This window comes from Bos indicus, chromosome 12 (assembly GCF_029378745.1).
Source record: "Bos indicus isolate NIAB-ARS_2022 breed Sahiwal x Tharparkar chromosome 12, NIAB-ARS_B.indTharparkar_mat_pri_1.0, whole genome shotgun sequence".
Taxonomy (NCBI): domain Eukaryota; kingdom Metazoa; phylum Chordata; class Mammalia; order Artiodactyla; family Bovidae; genus Bos; species Bos indicus.
In genome coordinates this window covers 18,979,621-19,003,405 of record NC_091771.1, presented here as the reverse complement: position 1 = coordinate 19,003,405, position 23,785 = coordinate 18,979,621, and the positions used below count along the sequence as shown (strand labels likewise).

The 23,785-nt window shown below is 42.6% G+C and overlaps 2 protein-coding genes across 11 annotated transcripts in view; one reads left to right on the top strand and one right to left on the bottom strand.

Annotated features, from left to right (window-relative positions):
- RCBTB1 (RCC1 and BTB domain containing protein 1) overlaps positions 1 to 5,416 on the top strand; it is a 73,991-nt gene extending 68,575 nt beyond the window's left edge. Inside the window, exon 14 of the mRNA XM_070800108.1 lies at positions 1,058 to 5,416. The gene's annotated coding sequence lies outside the window, so the exon portion shown is untranslated. The remainder of the gene's footprint in view (positions 1 to 1,057) is intronic.
- The window catches only part of SETDB2 (SET domain bifurcated histone lysine methyltransferase 2), a 77,212-nt gene that overhangs the window by 1,119 nt on the left and 52,308 nt on the right, over positions 1 to 23,785 (bottom strand). For 6 of the 10 annotated variants that reach the window (XR_011569696.1, XR_011569695.1, XR_011569701.1 and 3 more), the window contains 2 exons: positions 17,181 to 17,288; positions 8,316 to 11,715 (listed from right to left, as the gene is read on the bottom strand). Coding sequence is in view for 1 of the 10 variants with exons in the window: in XM_070800105.1 (XP_070656206.1) it covers positions 1,557 to 1,628; positions 2,956 to 3,087; positions 4,056 to 4,104; positions 4,500 to 4,682; positions 5,418 to 5,473; positions 6,693 to 6,764; positions 6,954 to 6,988; positions 11,582 to 11,715; positions 17,181 to 17,288 (841 nt within the window). In the remaining 9 variants the exon portion in view is untranslated. Of the gene's footprint in view, positions 1 to 1,556; positions 1,629 to 2,955; positions 3,088 to 4,055; positions 4,105 to 4,499; positions 4,683 to 5,417; positions 5,474 to 6,692; positions 6,765 to 6,953; positions 6,989 to 8,315; positions 11,716 to 17,180; positions 17,289 to 23,785 lie in introns of those variants that run through there. The other 4 variants (XM_070800105.1, XR_011569697.1, XR_011569699.1 and 1 more) reach the window with 4 other exon arrangements.

Below are 23,785 nucleotides of genomic sequence, written 5' to 3'. Positions count from 1 at the left end.
AAAGCTTCTGGCTTTATTTAGAAATAGGAGTGCTTTTATTGTGGCAACTTAGAAGCTACTTTAGTTAGGCTTTATGAATTTACACTACTACTCAATGGCAATGTCATTTTTTTTAAACGTGAAAATGGAAGAATATTAAAATATATACATACATAATCTTTTCTTAGAGTATCTGTATATCTGTAGTTAACTTTCTGGAACATTGGAAAGGCTGAATTAAGCATGAGAGTTACCCCTTGGAGCGTCAGAAGTTAAATCTTCTAAGTTGGTTCTCATGCAATTCCAAATAGTGTCTGCTCCTAACAGTGTCTCTTCCTGGTGCTCACACCCCGCAAACAATACCCTGTACTGCTCCCAACTGACTCACCTTGGTGCTGACATGTGCTAAACATGTCACTTTAATACGAAAGAAAAATAAACGCAAACGAAAGTCAAAATACAAAATAAAGCAGTGCTTTCAAAAAAAAAAAAGGTACTCCCATTAGAAGTATGCAGACAGTCTCAAGAGACTGGTTAAAAAAAAACAAAAAAACACCATTGTTGGTAAATTAAAAACAACATTTTCCTGCCGATTATAAATGTAACACAAAATTCAAACAGAAATGTGTATTATGAAAACAAAAATGAGAAAGGCTTGTGCATACTGAGAGAGGAGTATGAACTAATATTTTCTTCACAGGGAAAGTATTTTAATATGTTTGCTGAAAAGACAAATACATCTCTGGAAAAGAACAGAGTGTAGGCCATTGTTTGTTTTCAACTTCAGGGGGAGCCCTCTGCCCCAAACCCTGTGCCCTCCGCGCCTGCCTGGGATATGCAGGGCACAGCCTGGCCAGCTGTGTGTGGCAGCCTTGGTGGGGAAGTCAGGCAAGACCCATCAGTGTGGAAACTTAGCCTCTTTCAAAGGCATCTGAAACAGTGGTGAAAGGACCACTGCTCAGTGTTTTATGGGAAAATTATGTCTCTGTTTCCAGCAGGTTTTTTCAAAAATTTCTTGGCGGTTCTTTTTTGATGATGAACTTTAGAATTGATCACAACTTTCCCTCTCCCCCATTAGATTTGAAGATTAATGTTGGCAGAATTGAAATGTATACACATCACACCAAGTGAGAGGGAGACGGTGGCCTCATGATTGATATCACAGCCTCACCCACTCCTGCTGGTGTTCAAACATGGTGCCCAAATACTTCATTCTGCGGTCAATTTTTTTTTGTTGTTTCTACTTTTTTAAATGAGTTTTTTTCTGATTAGGAAAGTATTTTGTGTCTGTATTAAATGTGGAAAGTACAGTGAGCACTAAGACAAAAGAAGTTACTGTAATCCAGCCACTTACGGGTACCTGCTGTTTCCATCATGTGCGGTTCTTCTGTGCACGTGTCTCTGTGTATATGTGTGTTCCTTCTGGGTGAGGGCTCATGTTTGTAATGGGCTTTTTAATTGAATGAAACTGAATTGAACATTCTTCCAGAATAGGACTTTGATCACCTGACTAGTGTTATATTATTTTCAGTATGGAAGTATTTATGAACTCTGCTGCTCAGTTATAACTCACATACCTGCTTGAAAGTTTACAAGTGTGTCTTCAAACAATCTACAGTCAAAAAGTGAAGTCCCGATTTCTTCATAGTCTGGAGGGAGAAAAACATTTTCAGTTTTATATAGACAGAAACACCTCACAGAGTAACCCCAAATAAGGAGCAGCACACAGAGCAGGCACCCCCTGCAGCCTGCAGCAGCAGCCGCCCCAGGGAACTTGCTGGAAATGCAAACTCCTAGCACCTTCACTGGATCAAAAAGGAGCCACCGTGTTAACAAGCCCCCCAGGTGGTCCTAAGGGGCATGCTCAAGTTCACATGTGCTTGATCTAGAGACAAGAATAAGCAAACAGAAGAATTTAGTGCGTGATCTTTGGCAAATGTTTGCTTATAACTTCACTTTTTGGTTTTGTCCTATGGAAAAAAAATCCCTTTCAAATAATCATATATTTTACATTGTTCCCTAAAATACAGTCAGGCTTTTCCTTTTAAGACAGCTATGCTGCTGACCACCTGTGCCGTCAAAAATCCAGGCTAAACTTTATAGCCAGCCCCCCAAATATGCAGTTCCTCGATCTGTGGTTTTGCATCCACAGATTGGGTAGTATTTTATTGTGTAGTATTTACTGAAAAAAAAATCAGGTGTAAGTGGGCCTGTAAAGTTCAAACCTGTTATTTAAGTGTCAGCTTTATTTACTCACTCACTCCTTTAGGCTTTCCCTGATGGTGGATGAGCGTTACTAGATCATACATGCACAGCACTTTGGGCCTCCCTGGTAGCTAACTGGTGAAGAATCTGCCTGCAATCTGAGAGACCTGGGTTGGGAAAATCCCCTGGAGAAGGGCATGGCAATTCAGTCCAGTATCCTTGCCTTTAAGCTCCTAACACAGCTTAGAAGAAGGGTACGTGGCTATATACCTGCGTGTACAGATGGAACTTAAGCCACCAAAAGAGCTGTTTCGGAAAGGCATCTTTAAACCCAAATCAACAAAAACGTTAAAATCTCTTTATGTTTTATAGTTTAAAAAAAAAGGCAACTAGCTTTTTAATGAACAGAATCTGAGTCAAATCAAAACTAACATAATGAATGCCGTTCTCAGATCTTAGTAGTGAACATGCTCAGTTGCGGGGAGGGGGCAAGTGTGTGAATGAATCTAGTTATGAACCTCTGGGAAAAAACATTAAAACTTCCAGGGCACCAGGCTATTTTTTTTTCTTTTACTACATTAATGAGTTTGTGAATTACTTACATCCTGTTGACTTACAGAGATCTGGATGAATAAACTTTATTAAAGAATGAGATAAAGAAGGAAAAGAAGAAACAGCATAGAAAATGTGTACTTCAGGGGGGTGTTTGTTTTGTTCACGATGTAGGTCTGTGAGACATCTCTGTATGTAGAAAATTTGTTATTTCAGTACCTGATTCTGCAGTGGTCTCATCCATGAGTCTTTCCTGAATCAAATGAAGTTTGTCTAATATTTCTTCAAATAAAGCGTCAAGAAGCCCTGCTTCTTTACATTTCTTGAGAAAAGCAGCTTTCACAATTGCATCTAAGAATAAGAAAAGAACTTTAGAAGGACATGGTGCGTCTCGGGGTAGCCATCCCACACACACTCACTCCTTCAGGCTTTCCCTGATGGTGGATGAGCGTTGTTAGGTAATACATACACAGCACTTTGGGCCTCCCTGGTAGCTAACTGGTGAAGAATCTGCCTGCAATCTGAGAGACCTGGGTTCGATCCCTGGGTTGGGAAAATCCCCTGGAGAAGGGCATGGCAATTCAGTCCAGAGGGGCCTGGCGGGCTACAGTCCATGGGGTCACAAAGAGTTGGACATGACTGAGTGACTAAGCACAGCACAGCACCTTTATCTTTTCTTCTAATTTCACCATAGCTCTTTTTTTTTCAAGCTGAAACAATGAAATGTTATAAAAAGGGAAAACAACTTCTCTGCTTAGAATAATGATGTAAATAGAATTTTCTAAAATTTAGCTTCAAATCTTTGAGATAATAGTCTCATTTTTTTTCTGTCACAATTGACTGTTGGTCATTATGGAATATCTATTTCCTTAACTGGATACTGGAGTGGGCAGCCTTTCCCTTCTCCAGGAGATCTTCCTAACTCAGGGATCAAACCCAGGCCTCCCGCATTGCAGGTGGATTCTTTACCAGCTGAGCTGTAAGGGAAGTCCATTTCCTTAACAGAAAGGTAAAATTACTGGCTCAGCCTCCTGGGGTGCAGGGAGGGAGGGGATTACAGGGTGAGGGGCGGCGTGTCACTGGATGAACTCGGGCAACCCTGGGTTCTGTATCCTTTCCTAATCCTGAAGAGCTGTGGACCATCCCACCCTGTTACCTTGATCTGTTGAGATTTTGATGGAGTGGATAGTCATGACAGAAGATTTCTACTCTCACAGTTCACTACTACAAGTCCAGAAGAATAAAGTAGGATACCAACTCTAAAATTCACAGTAATAAGTACTGTAAGCCATATTTGTTACTGAAAACTTATAGCAAACCTGTGTGTCTGCCGTCCTTTTCCTTCTTCAATGCCATTCTCTCAGGTGGCTAGGAGAGAAGAATCAAAACTACTTTACACTGATTTTTTACTGTTGATACTTAATACAGTAAGTCCTCTACATATGAACAAGTTCCAGTCTGAGAGCGCATTTGGAAGTCCAATTTGTTTGTGATTCCAACAGTTAACCTAGGTACCCAACTAACACAATCAGCTATACGGTACTGTAATAGGTGTAGAATACTTTTCACAAAAATAATAAAAACATTTTTAGTGTTACAGTACCTTGAAAAGTACAGTAGTACAGTATAACAGCTGGCACACAGGGGCTGGCTGAGTGGAAGGAGGAGCTACTGACTGGAGAAGGGAGAGGAGGTGGGAGATGGTCTAGAGCTGAAGGGTCGGCAGTGGTAGGAGGTGGAGGGCAAGCCGCAGCTTCACTCACGCCTGAGGTTGAGGGCACAGGTTCTGGTTCCTTGCTGGATTCAATTCTATCTACCCTCTTGAAAAAGCGATCCAGTGTTGTCTGGATGGGAGCTCTCTTTTTCTCGTCACAGGTGACGGGGCAGCACGGGACTGCGTTCTGAACGGCTGCTGCAGCCTTCGCGTGCCGTTCTACGTTCGGGTCCTGTGCTTGAAATAAAGATACTGTACTACTGTAGTCTCTGTACTGTAAAGTGCACAGCAGAACCACCCCCTGTAGAGGGTGCACACAGGTGACAGTGTACGCCAGACAAGTAACCGGCTTATGTGACTGGACGTGCCAACACACGTCCTCGTCTTTGAAAGGGTGCAACCTGAAGGTTCATATGGAGGGGACTTACTGTATTGCATAAAATGAGAAGTTTTATCAAATTCAGTGATATGCCTACGGTGAAAGTCACGTCTATAGGCATAAATATCAAATGTATTTTTGTGTTGTCTAACAAAACCTTAAGAGGTGTAATAAGCCCCTCTTGTATAAAGGGTGAGAGGTGAAGGCTACTGGCTGATATTAATTTAGCTTATATGAGCTACTGCAAATCCCCAAAACATTTTCATATGCTTTACCCATAACAGGAATCCAGAAAATTATGAGTCACGTATTAGGGCAAATATGGATCCTGTAGCTGGGAAATACTTGGCTAGGTAAGGATGTTCCATGTACCATGTGCGCTCAGATCCTCACTGATTTGGTACCAGGGCACGTATTACAGGAGCCACGGGATGGTCACCTGGAGGTTATGTGCTTGCACACCCAAGACACATCCGACTTCTCTTTTGTATTCATCTTACCATCTATCATTGTGTCACCCAAAATTCAGAATGGTTTAAAAGACTGTATGGAGAAAATTAAAGCTGTAATAAAATGAAGTCAAATTACCTGTACATGATGACGTTTACTTCTTCCTCTTTTTCTTTTCACTCCTGAAAAGCAGGCTGAAAAACAAATTATGTAGACACTGGAATTTGTAAAGGAAAAGACTAATGCTTGACTGCATAAAGTGTACAAAGTCAAACTTGGATATGTCAGACTTAAGACTAAATGTCTGCAAAACAAATGACAAAAGGGCAAATTTTTAAATATAAAAAGACCATGTGAATCAATATGAAAAAGGGCAGCGTGGGCAGAAAAGTGGGCAAATGGGGGGCTCTGGAGAGGAGGGTTCATTAAACAGAAAAACAACTTGGGTCACAGGACTGATCAGAAGACAGAGAAACACACTCAATTTCACCCAAAGTAAAGATATTCAGAGGAAGACAATTTTTCACTGGACAGATTAAGATGAAGATGTTTAATATATAAAGTTTGCAAGGATTTGGGTCATCGTGTGTACTGCTGGTGTGGCCTCTAGAAGATAACTAGCCAACAGTTAACCCAGAGTTTCACTCTGCATACGCTTTGACCCAGCTATCTACTTACAGGAAGTCAAACAGTATGGTTACATACCTGCACAAGGATGATTCCAGAAGAATACTACAGTATTTAATGTGATAGAAAAAGCTGGAAACAAGTGGTTCAGCTATACAACTGAGTAAGATACACAGTGGAAGACTATGAAGCCTATTTTAAAAAATGAGGTAAGATCTACTCACAGCCACTGACAGGGAAGAATCTCTAAGATACATGAAGTGAAAAAAGCGAAGGACAGTAGTAGATATGTTTGTATACACAGAACACTTTTGGAAGAATTAAAAAAAAAAAAAAAGGTTTCATCCAGGGAAAGGATTCATTACAAATGGTATTACAATTTGCTTTTGGAAACACATTATGGTCATCTTTTCCTGTCAGTAAACATTGATTGACAGTATTTTTTATAGTATATCTGATAAGTTGAAAGGCTAATGGTTGAAGAATGAGGGTAACTCATAGGTTTAGAGAGCATTGTTTAACACCGCACAATGCAGCTGGCAGGACAGGGAACTAAGCCTTTACCCAAGGGCTGACTCCCATGAACAGACAGCATTCCGGTTAAGTGTCGGCAAGACGGCTGTTCCAGCAGAACACAAAGGCTACCTAACTCTAAGCAGCCAGGACCCACTGTCCTCAGAACAGAAATGCTAATCATGCATTCTTAGGAAAATCGCATTCAGGGAACATACAGCAATTGATACTCATTTTAGAAGACGAATAGTCACAAAAGCCACAGCTTTTTACCATGTCTTGGTTTGGTCTGCTCACTGTAGTGAGAATGGAAGACACCAGACAAAGGCTTCACCGATGGTAGATCTAGTTACAGAGAGAAATTTAGTCCATTATATACTGCACAGGGACCAACAGCTTAATTTTAAAAGTATTAAACATGTTAACTCAAAAACTTGTATTTTAACTTACTGAGGCCAGTACATCAGATTATTCCATGTCTTACCTAAATGTTTACCTTTTTTAAACCCACAACACTGAATTTTAGATACTTACCATTTTGAGGGTCAGCATGTTGTTGGCAAAACACTCTGAAAACATGAAATTTCAGAGAGTCAGATATTTTGATTTATATTTTTAAAGTATTACGCCTATTGCTTTGTAACTTAAAAGGGAACTAACCTGTTTTTCATGAGGGCTTAACCCTAAGTATTTATTTTAAAAACAAAATTGCTGGGCTTCCCTGGTGACTCGGTGGTAAAGAATCTGCCTGCCAATCCAGGAGACACAGGTTTGATTCCTGATCCAGGAGGATCCCACGTGGCCTTGGAACAACTAAGCCTGTGTGCGCCACAACTACTAAGCCTGTGCTGTAGAGCCTGGGAGCCGCAGTTACTGAGGCCATGTGCCCCAACTGCTGCAGCCTGCTTACCCTACAGCCTGTGCTCTGCAACAAGAGAAGCCATCACAGTGAGAAGCCCCCGCTTGCCACAACTGGAGAAAAGCCTTTGCGGCAAAGACGACGCAGCACAGCCATAAATAAATAAAATCATTAAAAACAAAACTGCTGGGATTTCCCTGGGTTGTTGAGTGGTTAGGACTCTGTGCTCCCAATGCAGGAGGTGAGGGTTTGATCCCTGGTCAGGAAACTCAGATTCCACATGCTACATTAGCATGGCCAAGGGAAAAAACCCCAAAACAAACAAAAAATCGCTGCTCAAGCCTGCATTCGTGATTGACACACATCAAGTGCAGATGGAGCCCATACCAGCGTCCCTGGTGCTCTTGAACCACGTGGACCATCAACATGGTCTCTGCAGGGGTGAGTGCTGATGACATATTTTAAACAATATGTTTATTACATAGGGGTCAGTGGGATTTTACTGTATAAAGATCCTGAGCAATCCAACAGCTAAGGCACAAATTTTCATCAGACTATACAAAGTTGCTTTTGCACAATAAGCACAAAATTGGACTTCCCTGGTGGTCCAGTGTTTAAGAACCCACCTGCCATAGCAGGGGACACGGGTTATTAATTCCTGGTCCAGGAAGATCCCACGTGCCACAGGACATCTAAGCCAGCATGCCACAACTACTGATCCTGTGCTACCCCAGCCCACGTGCTCCAACTGCTGAGCCCATGCGCCCAGAGCCCGTGCTCTGCAACAAGAGGAGTCACCGCGATGAGAAGCCCGTGCACCGCAATGAAGAGCGGCCCCTGCTCTCCACAACCAGAGAAAAGCCTATGCAGCAACAAAGGCCAGGCGCAGCCAAAAAGAAACAAGAAACTGAAACTGCAAGTTGCATGCATTAATCTGCGGGGCGAGTAGTTCTCTAACTCCACAGACATCGCCCCCAGATCTTTGATCTTCACAAGCCTGGAACTGATCAGCCATAGAAGAGAAGGAAGAAGTGCAGCTGCAGCAGAGGGGTGCTCTGAGTGAAGGAGCTGCCCTGGCCCCGGTTTTTTCTGCAGCCTCTGTTCCTCCTCTGCCCCCAGATCTTTAAGGTGCTGACCCCCAGATGCAGGGTCCCCCGCGCCTAGGAGAATGTATGAATTCTTCCCATCTTATACCAGTGCCCGCCTCCTCCATGCAGTTCTCCCAGCAAACCACCCCCCATCCCCAATCAATATTAATCTCCTCATCCTTCGGATTCTGGTATCTCTGAGCACTTTTGTTTGCCAGGTATACTTAATTTTTTATGGAAAATTTCAAACAGAGAGAAGTGGAGATGTGATGAACTCCCATGCCCCCACCCATTTTCAACAATTATCAACTGAAGGCCAAGCCAGCTTCACGCAAGTCCCCTCCTGCTCCCATCCTGCCACAGGCTGATAGTTCTGACCTTCTGGTTCTCCCATGAGGTAATGGGTTTAGTCCACATCTTGTTCCTCTTTATATCACAGCACATAACAACGGGTCTTGTGCGTGACAGGCACTCTGAATGTTTCAATTCAATAAAAAATCAATGAAAGTTCACCTGGTACTTGATAGTGTCAGTCGCTCAGTCGTGTCCGACTCTTTGCGACCCCAGGGACCATAGCCCGCCAGGCTCCTCTGTCCATGGGATTCTCCAGGCAAGAGTACTGGAGCAGGTAGCCATTCCATTCTCCAGGGGATCTTACTGACCCAGGGATCAGACCTGGGTCTCCTGCATTGCAGGCAGATTCTTTACTGTCTGAGCCACCAGGGAAGCCTGATACTTGATAAAAACTATGACAAAAAAGGATTATTTTATGGAGTCTCTCTTCAGTGGTTCTAATATATGATCAGTATTTTTTCAGACTTTAAGGTATAGCAGGAACTTCTTTTTGTTTGACCTTGTAGCTCTGCTAATAATAGTCTTTCACAGTGGGTGTTTCAGGACTTTGGAGAAGTCATAATAAAACAAGCTCTTTGGGAAGGTAAGTAATAAAAGTGAAAGAATATTACAACCCATGGGTTTCTCTGTAAATCAAATATAAAAAATATAAAATTAACATATTCATACATTTCCTGTCTAGTCTCAAGCAAGAAAATACCTATGGAACTTGTAAAATCAGAAGTCAAATTATTTTATAAATTACTTTAGACTTTTTGGAATGTTAGGTTTGCCCATATTTTGGCATATATGGCCCCTAAGCTTAAAGAGGATGTGGTGGCAAAGAGCAAAGCCTCTGGAGCCCTTTAGCCCAGCTCTGCTACTTACCAAAAGTGTGGCCTGGGTACAAATCACTGTCCCTCAGGGCCTCAGTCTCCTCATAATAGTATGGGAATAACAGTATCTACCTTACTGGGCTATTATATGAGTTTTAAATGAATTAATCTTTGCAAAGTACTTTGAAGTATTCCTGGCATAAAGTAAGTGGGTTATAAAGTTAGTGTTGGAAGATTTTGATAAAATTGGGGGGGGGGGGGGGAGTCTACCCTCCATATGGAATTTTAAAATATCATTTAGGAATGTAATAGATCTTAAAAAATCGTATTAAAAGTAACCCTCTGGGAGGGATAAATTAGGAGTTTGGGATTAGCATATATATACTACTATATATACAACAGATAGCCATCAGGACCTACTGTAGAGCTCAGGGAACCCTGCTTAGTATTCTGTAACAACCTGTAATGGAAAAGAGTCTGAGAAAGCCTGAGCTGAATCACTTCTGTACACCTCACACTAACACAACACTGTAAATCAGCTATACTCCCAACTATAAAATAATAATCCTCTTAACACTGATCCTATTATTCAGATACTGTGACTGAAAAAAATGTATATATTTCACTGAACTTTAAAATGTCCAGGACTTCCTTGGTGGTCCAGTGGTAAAGAATTCACCCACCAGTGCAGGGAACACAGGTTCGATCCCTGGTCTGGGAAGAGTCCGCATGCTGAGGGGCAGCTAAGCCTATATGCCACGACTACTGAGCCTGTGCCCTAGAGCCCGTGTACCCGGGGCCCGAGCTCTGCAACGAGAGAGGCCACCGCAAAGAGCAGCTGTCTCAGCAACTCGAGAGTGGCCCCCCATCGTCACAGCTAGAGAACGCCCGTGCGCAGCAACGAAGACCCAGCACAGCGAAAATAAATAAAATGTCCGGTTCAATCAGAATCTATTCACATGCCCCCGAAGAAGTGACAGGTGTCTCCCTGGCTTGTCCACGCTAGACCACCAGTCTCTGTTTTACTCCATCTCATAACATTAAAAAGGTCAAAACTGTTAAGACCATTATATAACTTTCTTCACCTTTATATAACATATTCTACACTGCATCTATATATGAAAGAGTTCACTTACAATGACCTGAATCAATTAACAACTGGCTTACTGATTTCCTCTGACTAAACTGTATAATGACTTAACTGACATCTTTCATCAGAAGGAAGATCAAGTTTCTCCGGGTAAAACAAATACACTTGTAGTAGATTTGAAATACACCTCACTGTGTAAAAATTAACACGACAGAATAACTGAAAGACAAGGAGCAGGATCTCAAAGCCAAAACAAGTTTTTCTTCAAGGACTTGATGTCTGATAACTGTACTTGCTGCCTAGTTTGTCATTTTCAGAGGCTATAGTGAAGAGGGTGGTGACATTAGTGGGAAAATGCATCCATTTGGAGACAAGATGGTATAGTGGGGACCTGTGACTAAGAAGGCTCCTTCCTGTTTGCAGACAAGAGCGAGTGTGGACTGGTTCCCAGCCTTGTGGCCACCTGTTAGGTCACTTGCGCCCCTAAGACAAGCAGCACTTTCTACCAGGAAAGACACGGTGCAGGAAGAGCAAACTCCAGACAAAACCAACCCTGCTTTCCTTCTTACAACTATTGTTACTGTTTAGTCGCTAAGTTGTGTTCAGCTCTTGGTGACTCTGTGGACTGTAGCCCGCCAGGCCCTCTTGTCTGTGGGATTCTTTCTCCAGGCAAGAATACTGGAGTGGCTGCCCTGCCCTCCTTCGGGATCTTTCTGACCCAGAGACTGAACCCACTTTCACGCACTGGCAGGTGGGTTCTTTACCACTGAGCCACCTGGGAAGCCAGGGATGGTCTTTTGAAGTCAGGTTCCTAACCGGGCATCTCCCAAACCACATTCCTACTTGGAAAGAATTTGTATAAAACTAGCTTTAAAAAGTCTTCTCTTAATCTAACCATTCCATATTCCAATCCACCCCTCCCCCAAATGTGGCTTTACAACAGTTTTATTAAATACTTATAAATTCCTGTACGTCCATCAGCTTGCAGAACTGCGTGGTCATTCTTGGCACAGAAAAAGTGGTAATTCTTGAAACAGGATTTTAAGTCACATCCCACGGTGGCTCCTTTTTTCCCGCAAAACGTGCATTTCTACAGAAGAGGAGATTTACTGAGTAAGCACCTGCTTTTTCAGAGTTTTTGTTGAAAATTAAAAGGCAAGAGGTCATCAAGTGCTATTTTTAAGCTGGCTGCCCTCATGTCCTCAGTTACAAACACTGGGTCCTGACATCTGGCTGCTCGTTTTGGAATTTCAGCACAACCTCAGCTAACTGGAATGTTTTATAATGATCTGATTCTGTCCCCTCTCTTTAAGAGATTTCTAAAAAGCAGGGCTAGCAACACTGCCTGGCTCTAGGCAAGAGGTTCTGTAGGTGACACTGAGCCTGTGGCCAAGGGCAGCTCCAGGGGGTGCCCAAACAGCTGTGCCATCTCGAGCAGGCTCCTTCCCCTCTCCTGGACCTGCATTCTTCCCTGGGGATAACAGCGCGTGTCTTATAGACGCTTGACTGAGGAGACATGAGAGAAAGGAAGGGAAACCTCTTTGGCATCTATGCAGAAAGGCCAAAAATGTAAAAAAAACAAACATAAAAAACCTTCTGAAGAGTAAGTTTTTTCCTTACTTCAATTCATTTGATCTCTTGCCTCTGTATTAGTCTATTGGCCTGATAGGAAGGTGGGGTAGAGATGGCTAGAAGGACAGAAACCTAACCGTTTGGGGGAATCTGAGCCATGACCAAGGCTGGTTTATATCACGCTCTGGCTGCACGAAGTACAAGCGCAAGGTAACCACCTAGCAAAACAGGAGAAAGCTCACACAGTATCCCAAGAGCAGCACAAACAACTCTAAATAAACAAAATGCAAATATGGGAGAGCAATTAGATTGTGCGGAAGGCAGGATATGAAGTCAGAGTACAAAGAATGATCGTTTAACGTTGGGGGGGCATCTAACTAGATGCACAGAAAAGAAGTAAGAGTAAGATCCCTACCTCACAATATATTTCTCAATAAATTTCATGTGGAATAAGGCTTTATATAAAAAATAGGTTATTTTTAAAAACCTACTGAAATCTGGAAAATATGAGAAAAGAAAAAAAGTATAGTACTGAAGTGAGGAAGGCTGTCTAAGCAAGGCAGGAAACTCAGAAGCCACAAAGAAAAAGACTGATCTGACTACATAAGAAAATGTAAGCGCCACCTTTAAGGTAATAAGATACCATAAAAAGAAAAAAGGAAGACTGTTTGCTGCATAGTTGAAAATGGGTTAAGAATCTACCAACCCACAGAAAAACGGGAAGAGGCAAATCACACCAGAAATACAAACAGCTAATAAACATCAAATCAGAAGACGCTTGCTCCTTGGAAGGAAAGCTATGACAAACCTAGACAGCGTTTTAGAAAGCAGAGACATCACTTTGCCGACAAAGGTCCACACAGTCAAAACCATGGTTTTTTCCAGTAGTCATGTACAGATGTGACCGCTGGACCAAAAAGAAGGCTGAGTGCTGAAGAACTGATGATTTCTAATTGTGGTGCTGGAGAGGATTCTTGAGGGTCCCTGGGACAGCAAGGAGATCAAACCAGTCAATCCTAAAGGAAATCAACCCTGAATATTCATTGGAAGGACTAATGCTGAAGCGCCAATACTTTGGCCACCTGATGCGAAGAGTTGACTCATTGGAAACGACCCTGATGCTGGGAAAGACTGAGGCCAGGAGAAGGGGGCGACAGAGGATGAGGTGGTTGGATGGCATCATCAACTTAATGGACATGAGCAAACTCCAGGAGATAGTGGAGGACAGAGGAGCCTGGTGTGCAATTCATGGGGTCACAGAGTCAGACACATCTTAGCAACTGAACAATAAACACTGCCTCACTGAAAGACCACGGAGTCCCTGTTGACCTGGCAGGCTCTCTTCTAGGACAAGGGAAACAGGAGTGGATAAGGTACCTGCCATTATGAAGTAAACTTTGTGGTGGAGACAGACAATGATCAAATAAAGCCAACTTTAAAACAATGACATATGCTTTGTAGAGAATTAAGGCCAAGTGATAGAGTGTCTCTGGTTCCCTATTTCAAACTGGGTGGTCAGTGATACACAGGGCCTCCCTAAAGGGGTGACATTATAAGGGCTCCTAGTCTACATCAAAGCAGAGGTAAGGACATCGTCAGCAGAAGGCCTGTGTTCTTGTGACAGAAATGAGCTTCCGTACTGGCCAGCTTACAAGAGGGACGGGTAGTGTTGCTGGAACAGAGGGGACGCAAGGGGGAGAGTCTGAGCTAAGATCCAGGGGGCAACTGAGGGCTTGGACATATGGGCCTTATGAACCACAGTGATGAGCTGCAGTTTTATCTTCGTGCAAGGGGAGCATAAACACGCGTAAAGACGCTGTTCTGGCAGCTGTATGGAGGATGGGCTGGGAGGGGTGGGTGGGAGAGAAAAGCGGGACAGGTATCCACAGTGTTCAACAACCATCTGAGAGAGTGGGGTCAGACCCCACCCTGGTGGATAGGTGGTGGTGAGAGAGAAGAGGAGGGCGCAAGATCTATAGGGTGATGCTAATGGGCTTGATGCTGGGCTGGGGCTGCGGAGCAGATGATGGCGGACAAGCGATATGCTATTTGCAGAGGAGAAGCAGACAGCTGTGGATGGACTGTGTGCAGGTATGTGCAGGGGATGGAACTAGTTTTTTTCTGGGCCAGTTTAACGGGAGATGCAATTAGACATCCAGGTTAAGTATGTCAGGCTGGTCTTCAGGGCTGGAGATAAAAAGCGTCCAGGGATAAGAGTGGTCCTGAAGCCACAGGAACTGGATGAGGTCATGGAGGAAGGCCGTTCAGATTGATGAAGGAACCCAGCACAGGGCCTTGGGCACTCCAAACCTCACAGAGGGTGAGCAGAGGAGGAAAAACAGCCCAGGCACCTGGGAAGCAGCCTGAAAGGTAAGACATCCCAGCAGAGTATGTCCGGGACGTGAGAAGAAGGAAGTGCTGCAAGATGCAGGGCAGGGACCGGTGTGAGGGTCCTGCCGGAAGGTCACCTAAGTCAGACAAGTGACCCTGTAACTGACCAGCTTTTGGTGTATGAGGGAGGATTTTTTTTTAAAAGAAGACATGATCAGTTGATCATGTTTATATGCTGATGGGAATAATCAAGTAGAAAGAGGGGACGCTGATATGAAGGGACAGGGGAGGAAAATGCAAGAGCCTAGTCCTCAGGGAGCGGGTGGGGGGCAGCGGCTCCAAAGCCCAGGTGCAGGGTTAGCTTTGACAGGCTGGAGGTCTGGGGACAGCGGGGTGGAGTATTTGGGAGGAGTTCTTGACTAATCGCTTCCACCTTCTAGGTAAGAATCAGGCAAAGAAATGTATACCACCAGGAGGGTACCCTAACTTCAGTGATGGCCTCCAGGTGTTTCTGATGTATCAGTGTTGTTCATCAGTTGTAACAAATGTCCCCTCTCGAGGTGGGTGGTGTTGATAAAGGGTGGGGCGGGATATGGGAACTCTCTGTACTGTCCCCTCAGGTTTTTTTGTGAACCTAAAACTAAAGTCTTATCAAAAAGAAAAACAGAACCAGGACTTCCCTGGTGGTCCAGTGGCTAAGACTCCAAGCTCCCAAAGCAGGGGGCCCTAGTTTGATCTCTGGCTGGGGAACTAGATCCCACATGCTCTAACAGTTCACACGGTGCAAATAAGACCCGGTGCAGCCAAATAAATAAATAATAAATATTAAAAAAAAAAACAAAACACCAAAACCCAACAGGCAGAGTCATCACCTTGGGAATGAGAAGTTGGGGTGGGGCAAGACTTAAAAGACAGATGAGAGGACATGAATCAGTTCGTGCGGAGGGTGAAGTGCTGACGGTCTGTTTGAAGTTTATGGCTGTGAATCTAAGATCAGTGAGAACGTCTGTGGGTTTTCTCGGGTTAACTGCTGGGCTGCCAGCACTACTGAGCTCCTGCAGACATCATACAGACGTGCTTCCCCAGGGAGGGGTTCTGCTCCGTGAGCACGGAGGGCGCCCGGTGGGGCGGGGAGGGCCGCAGGGGAGTGACGGCTGTGCTGGACTGTGGCCAGAGATCACGGAAGAGCCGCTGCAGCTGGGCTAGCCGGGAGGCCAGGACAATGACTTAGGAGGGGAAATGGTCAACTTCTCCAGGGGTCGGGGAAACGCAATGTAGAACTTGGTGAGACTGGCAAAAATCAACAAGGTCTGTGACACTCATTTTTGTCTAGGGCTGGGAGAAGCGCTCTTTCATCCACGAAGAACAGATGTATAAAGTGGTATAGTCTTCCTGGGGGTCATTTTGTCAGAACGTTTCAAAGATTTTAAAGGGAATTCTCTCTGACTCAGCTGTTTCTGGGACTGTGCCGCACAGTACCGCTCACACCAGCACATAAGGGTAATGCACAAAGACGTTTACTGAGGCTTTGCTGTTCCAGTGGAAACCGGAGTCAACTCACCATCTAAGGGCAAGGGAGTGGCCTCACACCTTCTATTACATCTATATAATTCTGTGAGGTCAGTAAAGAGAATGCCAGGGAGAGTCCTATGCTTGTGGTTCTATGAACACACCGCATCTTCTTTCCGGCCTTCCATAAGCTTTTGCACGCCCTGTCCCCTCTCTCTGGAATTCCCCGTCTTCATTTTCACCCCCACCCCCAGCGCAGAAGGCTTCCTGAGCCCCAGCTGTGCTGAGCTGCCTGCTCACTGAGCGCCCAGAGCAGGCACATCTCAAAGTGCATCGGGTGCTGCGGAAACTGCCCCCGTATATGCTGACATCGCACAAGGACTCAAAGAATGTTTTCTGGATCACTAACCTGACTGTGGGTTGTGGTGGTGCTGAGCGTGTCAGTGCTTATGCTTACTGTACTGCTGTCTAAGCTGTGAAGGGTGCTGTCACTGGGGGAGTCTCCTGCAGCAGCCCCGGGAGGGTAACTGCCCGGGGTGCTTCCTTCCCAGGGAGCTGACCCCAGCTCCAAGGGTAGATCCTGTTACGAACGGTCGCCTCTAGCAATTGGTGCAGAAAGAGAAATGCGGCCTAACTCAGCTTTCAGGAGGGCTGTTAGGCCATGCTTGGGGAAGAACTTTTTATAGACAGGAAGACGAAAGCCTGATGCTTCAGCAGCTGCCTGTGGCCACCCTAAGATCACAAAGGGACCAGCTGATGCTGTGGACAGCAGGGTGAAAAGGATGATGGGCCCTTGATGACATCATTGAGCCCCTGAATCAACCAACGGTGAAGCCAATTTTTCCTCTGGCTAAGTGAGAAAATGAGCCTTCTTTTTTTAAAAGCCAGTCTCAGCTAGAGTTCCTTCTACTTTTAGCCAAAGCATTCTGACTTGTTATCTATTGATACTTTGCTGATGAAATACATTGTAGCTTATTTTAAAATATTAATATATTCAATTGAATGTAAGTTTCCAATACAGATCCTACTTCTTTCAGCTTTCCAAGATACATCTGTATCCCTGGTTTATTAATCAAATAGACTTTCTTTTGAAGGCATCCCCAAGGGTTTGTTCATCTTTCTAAGAAAATCATTCATACTTACCAACTTCCTTCCTCTCTTGATTTCTTTCTTTACTGATTCCACATCAAAATTTCTATCATTATTAGATGGATCATAGTCCTCACATTCCACAAGTGCCGAGGAATACAGCTGCAGATTGGGAAAAGAAAAACAATCCAGATTATGTACAAAGAAATGTTGAGAGCTACAAGTCAGAAAATGGTACCAAAAAAGTGTTCGCCAGGAATGGAAGCTGACAAACTTTCGGGGTGTGAGAGCAGACCTCAAGCCACCCAGCTTTTCTCTGGGAAAAGTCCTGATGCCCGGGCATGTTTCACACTGCCTAACCCTGACCCTCAGTGGCTAACTGGATTTGGTCAAGGCCCAGATCCCAAGCTGGGCCAACCAAAGTTCCTATTCTAGGAAAGTTAAATAGGCTCTGAGGCACACAGTCAGAGAAGAGAAAGCCAGTCTACTGAGAGAGGGAAAACAAAAAATGAGGGCTAGACAGGACACCCCAGGTTCCTAAGGGCTTCTCAGCTCCTGTTTCTTGGCCCTGCCTCTGGAGCTGCCTTTAGGAGCCGCAGAGTGGCTCTGCAACTCTTCACAAAGCCTCTTATGTATTCAGGTTGGCTTGAGTTTCTAAGAGCTTTTGGATCCAAAAGAATCCAAACTACTTCCTAATGAAAGACCAACATTACAGTATTTAATTTATAAAGCGCATGAAAAACATAAGAAAAACATTCTGACCTGACATAGGCAAAGATTTCTAATAAAAGCAGAAACTATAAAAAAGTTGTCAAGCTGGTCGGGACTTCCCTGGTGGTCCAGTGGTTAAGAATCCACCTTCCAATGCAGAGGACATGAGTTTGATCCCTGGTCAGGGAACTAAGATACCACATGCCATGGAGCAACTAAGCCCATGCGCTGCAAAAAGAGACTCCACATGTTGCAACCAAGACTCAAAACAGCCAAATAAATAGATAAATATTTTTAAAAGTTAAAAAGTTGGAATTCATCAAAATTAAAAGTTTTTGCTCTTTGAAAGACATTGCTAAGAAAAAAGAAAGGCAAGCCAGAAATTGGGAGAAAATATTTGCAATTCATATACCTGACAAAAAACGTATATCTAGGGTACAGGAAAAACTGTTGCCACTCAATAAGACAATACAATTAAAAATGGCCAAAAGATCTGGACAGACACTTCAGAGAAGAAGAGTTACAAATGGTGAATAAGCACATGGAAAGATGCTCAAAATCGGTAACCCGCAGCCACAGCCACAATGAGATACCAGTACACACTCACCAGATCGGTTAGAATTAAAAAGACTGAAAAATAACCAAGTGTCAATGCCGGTATGGAGCAAATGAAATGCTTACACATTGTTGGTAGAAGTATAAAATAATGCAGTCACCTTTAAAGTTAAACATACACTTACTTTATGACCTAGCATTCCTCTTCTAGGTATTCACTCAAGAAATAAAAGTGTATGTCCACATTTAAAGAAGGCAAGAATATACAATGGAGAAAAGACAGTCTCTTCAATAAGCAGTGATGGGAAAATTGGACAGCAACATGTTAAAAAATGAAATTTGAACATCTTCTCATCATACACAAAAATAAATTCAAAATGGATTAAAGACCTAAGTGTAAGATGGGGCACCATAAAACTCCTAGAAGAAAACACAGGCAGGACACTCTTTGACAAAAAGCAATATTCTTTTTTATCTCCAAATGCAAGGAAAATATAAGCAAAAATAAACAAATGGGACCTAATTAAACTTAAAAGCTTTTGCATCAACAAACCATCAATAAGACAGAAAGACAACCTATTGAGTGGGAGAAAATATTTGCATATGATATGACCAGTAAGGGGTTAAAATACAAACAGCTCATAAAACTGAAGATCAAAAAACAACCTGATTAAAAGATGGGCAGAAGATCTGAATGGATATTTTTCCAAAGAAGACATGCAGATGGCCAAAAGGCACATGAAAAGATGCTCAGTATCACTGATCATCAGAGAAGGGCAAATGAAAACCTGAAAGAGATGTCACCTCACACCTGTCAGAATGGCTGTCATCAAGAAGACTGCACATAAATGGTGGTGAGGATGTTGAGAAAAGGGAACCCTGTGCATGGATGGTGGGAATGTAAGTTGGTACAGCTGCTATGGAAAACAATATGGAGGTTCCTCAAAAAAAACTAAAAACAGAACTATCATATGATCCAGCAATTCCACTCCTGGGTATGCATCCAAGGAAAATGAAAACACAAATTCAAGAAGATGCACATACCACAATGTTCATAACAGTGTTATTTACAATAGCCAAAGTGTGGAAGCAGACTAAGTGTCCATCAACAGATGGACGGAAAATAAAGATGTGCGGTGTGTGACTCTTTGTGACCCCGTGGACTGTAGCCCGCCAGGCTTCTCTGTCCGGGAATTCTCCAAGCAAGAATACTGGAGTGGGTAGCCACTTCAGAAGATTCCTTCTCCAGGGGATCTTCCAGATCCATGGATCAAACTCGAGTCTCTCTCACTGCAGGCAGATTCTTTACTATCTGAGCCACTAGGGAAGCTCCTATATGTATATATAATATATACACACACACATATCTATGTATGTATGTATGTGTATATTTAGTATGCACACACACAAACGCACAATGGAATACTCTTCAGCCATAAAAAAGAATGAAATTTTGCCATCTGCAACAACATGGATGGATGTGGAAGGTATTATGCTTAGTGAAAGAAGTCAAAGACAGTACTTGTCATCACTTATATGTGGAATCTAAAAAAATAAACTAGTGATATAATACACAAAAAACACACCTACATGAAGACACACAGTCAGATGTGCACAGCAGAGTTATCTTAAAATTCCCAGGTGGTGCTGGTGGTAAAGGACCCACCCTAATGAAGGAGACACAAGAGAAGCAGGTACCATCCCTGGGTTGGTAAGATTCCCTGAGGAGGGCATGGCAACCCACTCCAGTATGCTTGCCTGGAGAATCCCATGGACAGAGGAGCCTGGCGGGCCACAGTCCATAGAGTTGCAAAGAGATGGACACGACTGAACCAACTGAGCACAGCACACAGCATAGCCCCACAATGAAAATAATACATATGTCTATCAACAGACGAATGAATAAACAGATTAGGACAGATCCATACAATGGAATACTATGCAGAACTAAAAAGGAACAAAATACAGATACAAGAAACACCATGGAAGAATCTCCAAAGACTGTTAATGAGCAAAAGATGCCAGACACAAAGCATACATACTGGTTCCTTTCATATGAGATGAGAAAGACAGGTTCAACCTAGAGGTGCTGGGGCTGGGGGGGAAGTGGTTACAAGGAGGCATGAGAGAACCTTCTTGGGTAACGGAAATGTTCTACATCTTGATGGTGGTAGCGGTTACATTGGCAAATACGTGAATTCATACTCTCTGAACTGTACACTTAAAATGAGTGCTTTTTAATGTAAATTGTACCAACAGGGTTAACTGAACATACAAAATGAACATTAAGAGTATATTAGGATAAACATCACAATCAAATAGTGTTATTCTCAGAATGGCTTAACAGCAGAAAATAAACAAGCACATATCTTATAGTAACAAATTAAAAGGAGAAAACTTGAGACATGAAAACCAAACATATCAGAATCTTCTGCTATAAAGAAAGTTATTGGGACACTTGAACCTGAAACCTGAGTGGTCTGAGGATCAGGTGATAGTAATATATTAATGCTGAATCCCTGATTTTGATGGTTACATTGTGATTATGTAAATATCCTTGTTTGTAAAAAAGACACACTAAGTGTTCAGGAAAGATAATATATCGTGTCTCAATTTCCAATGGTTCTGTCAATGAAAATAATCAACAAACAATCTATAATAAGAATGGATTTGAGCCAAATGAAGGCCTAGCCCGGAAGTCCATTTCCCAGATTACTCTAAGAAACTGCTCCGCAGAAACACTGTTTCTAGTACAGTTTTATACCTTGTTAGAACAAAGAACATTAAACAAGTCAGCGTTACATTTCTTCAAAATTATTTTTAAAAAAAAGAAGAAGAAAAAGAACAGACCAGCACATACGCAGTGAGTCAGTATGACCTTGGTACCTGGGAAGGGAGGTTTATCATCAGCGAAGGACCTGTGTTGGCATGCCAGGAAGAGAGGCATTTAATCTTTATTTTTAACATGGACTTTTTTTACTTCTGGTCAATGTCCCCTTATCTCTAACAAATAAAGCAGATGTACAATGTATATTTGATAGGCCACAGAAAGACTATTTTAGTTAGCATAAAATTCAAGTTAACTCATGTATAAGCCAGAATGACTTTCCTGTATCTCAATATGTGAATAGTTCTTTGATCCGTTCCAACAAAAAAGATTCTTTGTACTGTATGTGCAACTTTTCTGTAAGTTTGAGATTTAAGAAAGTCAAAGTATGTATATAAAAAAAGAAAGCATCTAGCATTGTGCATGCCCAGAGAAAGAGAGGGAAAGAACCCAGAAGATCATTACAATAGATGCAGAAAAAAGCGATTCATAATATTCAATACTTTAACTTGTAGAAAACTAAAAACAAAAGGGAGCTATCTAATTTTAATAAATTGGAAGTATTAAAAACTTAAATACAAATTTAATGATAAAACCTAGAAGCATCCCAGTAATATAAGAACAATCAAGGCTCACTAAAATGCTTCTAATCACCAGTATAACAAATGTTCTAGAAAAATGTGGTAAAATAAGAAAAAGAAATTAAGAGGCCCAAAAATTTATAGGAAAAAAAAGTCTTCATTTATAGATGAGGACTGCCCAAATAAAATATCCAAGTAAATCTGATTTTTAGATGCAAGAATTTGGCAAGATTTTTGGATGAGTTAAAAAAAAATCAATAGTGTTTGTGTATATCAATTATGTTGTCTAGTTGCTAAGTCACATCCGACTCTTGCAACCCTGTGGACTATAGCCTCCTCTGTTCATGGGATTCTCCAAGCAAGCATACACTGCAGCAGGCTGTCATTTCCTCTCCAGGAGATCTTTCTGACCCCCAGATTGAACCTGCATCTCCTGTATTGGCACGTGGGTTCTTTACCACTGAGCCACCCGGGAAGCCAGTATACCAATAATAGTCCATTTTAAAAATGTATTAACAAAAACAAAACAAAAACCAACGCAGGAATAGACCTGACCCAAAGTTCTGACAAAAATTGTTGGGCATTTTTGAAATTCATAAAAGATGTGGCTAATTGGAGAGACAGCCCTGTTAATGGAAAGACATATTGTGAGGGTGTCTATTTTTCCCAAATTTATCTATAAATTCCATAGAATTCCAGTTAAAATTCCAATAGAAATTTCTGTGAAACCTGATAAGCTGATCTCAAATTCAAAGTGCAAAAAAAATAACTAAGGCTTATCGTAAAATCATAGTAATTAAGAGCATTGTACCAGCTCAGGGATACATAAGTGACCAATGGAACAGAATGGACAGCCAAGAAAGATATCTGTGCCCATATGACAATACTGTTAAGAGCAACAGGTAAGGATGAAGGTTCAAGAACTAGACATCTAGGTGAGAGTCCTGGCTCAGTCACTTACAGCCCTGCGACCTTGGGCAAGTCACTTAATCTCTCTGTGCCTCAGTTGTTCCACCTTTAGTTTGAGCGTAATTACAAAACCTCCGTCTTAGGGTAGTGGTGAGGGTGAATAGTTAAGCACAGGTAAGCTCCCAGAGTATCACCTTACACACAGTGGACACCAAATCATAATAACAATAACCATTATTATCACTACAGATCAGTAAGGAAAGGATAGTTTGTTTTTTAATAACAGTGCAGGAAAGTGAAAGTGTTAGTTGCTCAGTTGTGTCCGATTCTTTGCCATCCCATGGACTGTAGCCCACCAGGCTCCTCTGTCCATGGGATTCTCCAGCGAAGACTGGAGTGGGTAGCCATTTCCTTCTCCAGGGGACCTTCCCAACCCAGGGATCGAACCTGGGTCTCCCACACTGCAGGCGAGATAGAGCTGGGGGAAGTAGTTAATCACATGGAAAAAACAAAAAAAGTGAGAGAGTCAATTCCTAGGTAGGTTGATAAGAAGTCCAGGTTACTCAAGGAGGAAAGAGGGGGCTGGAGTGCCCAAAGAGGAGAAAAGGACAAATGTTTTTTTCTACACTGCTTTGTCTTAGTCAATATAACAATGAATCTTGCTCAAAGACATGTTTCTCCTTAACAAGAACCTTCTGACTAATCTTGTTATCTTAAGATGTATGTTGTGGGAGTGCATCTGTAAGACCCTTTATTATAATAAGGTATATAGCGCCCTTGCAAAGACCAGTGAGTGGGGTACTCTCCACCCCCCTTCTGATGTCTGTGTCAGAAGCTTTCTCTGTCCCTTTTTCACTTTAATAAAACTGCTACACAAAAGCTCTTGAGTGATCAAGCCTGGCTTCTGGTCCCAAAGCTAAACCATCTTCAGATACCAAGAATCTGGCATTGTTCACCATAAGCTGTCAAAAGTAGATCCCTGTTTTATATGGTAATCTAGATAAATTCAGTTGCATCAAAAATATCACTTCCCTTAATTATTTCAATCTTTCCTTTAGCTTTCTAATTTGTTGTTG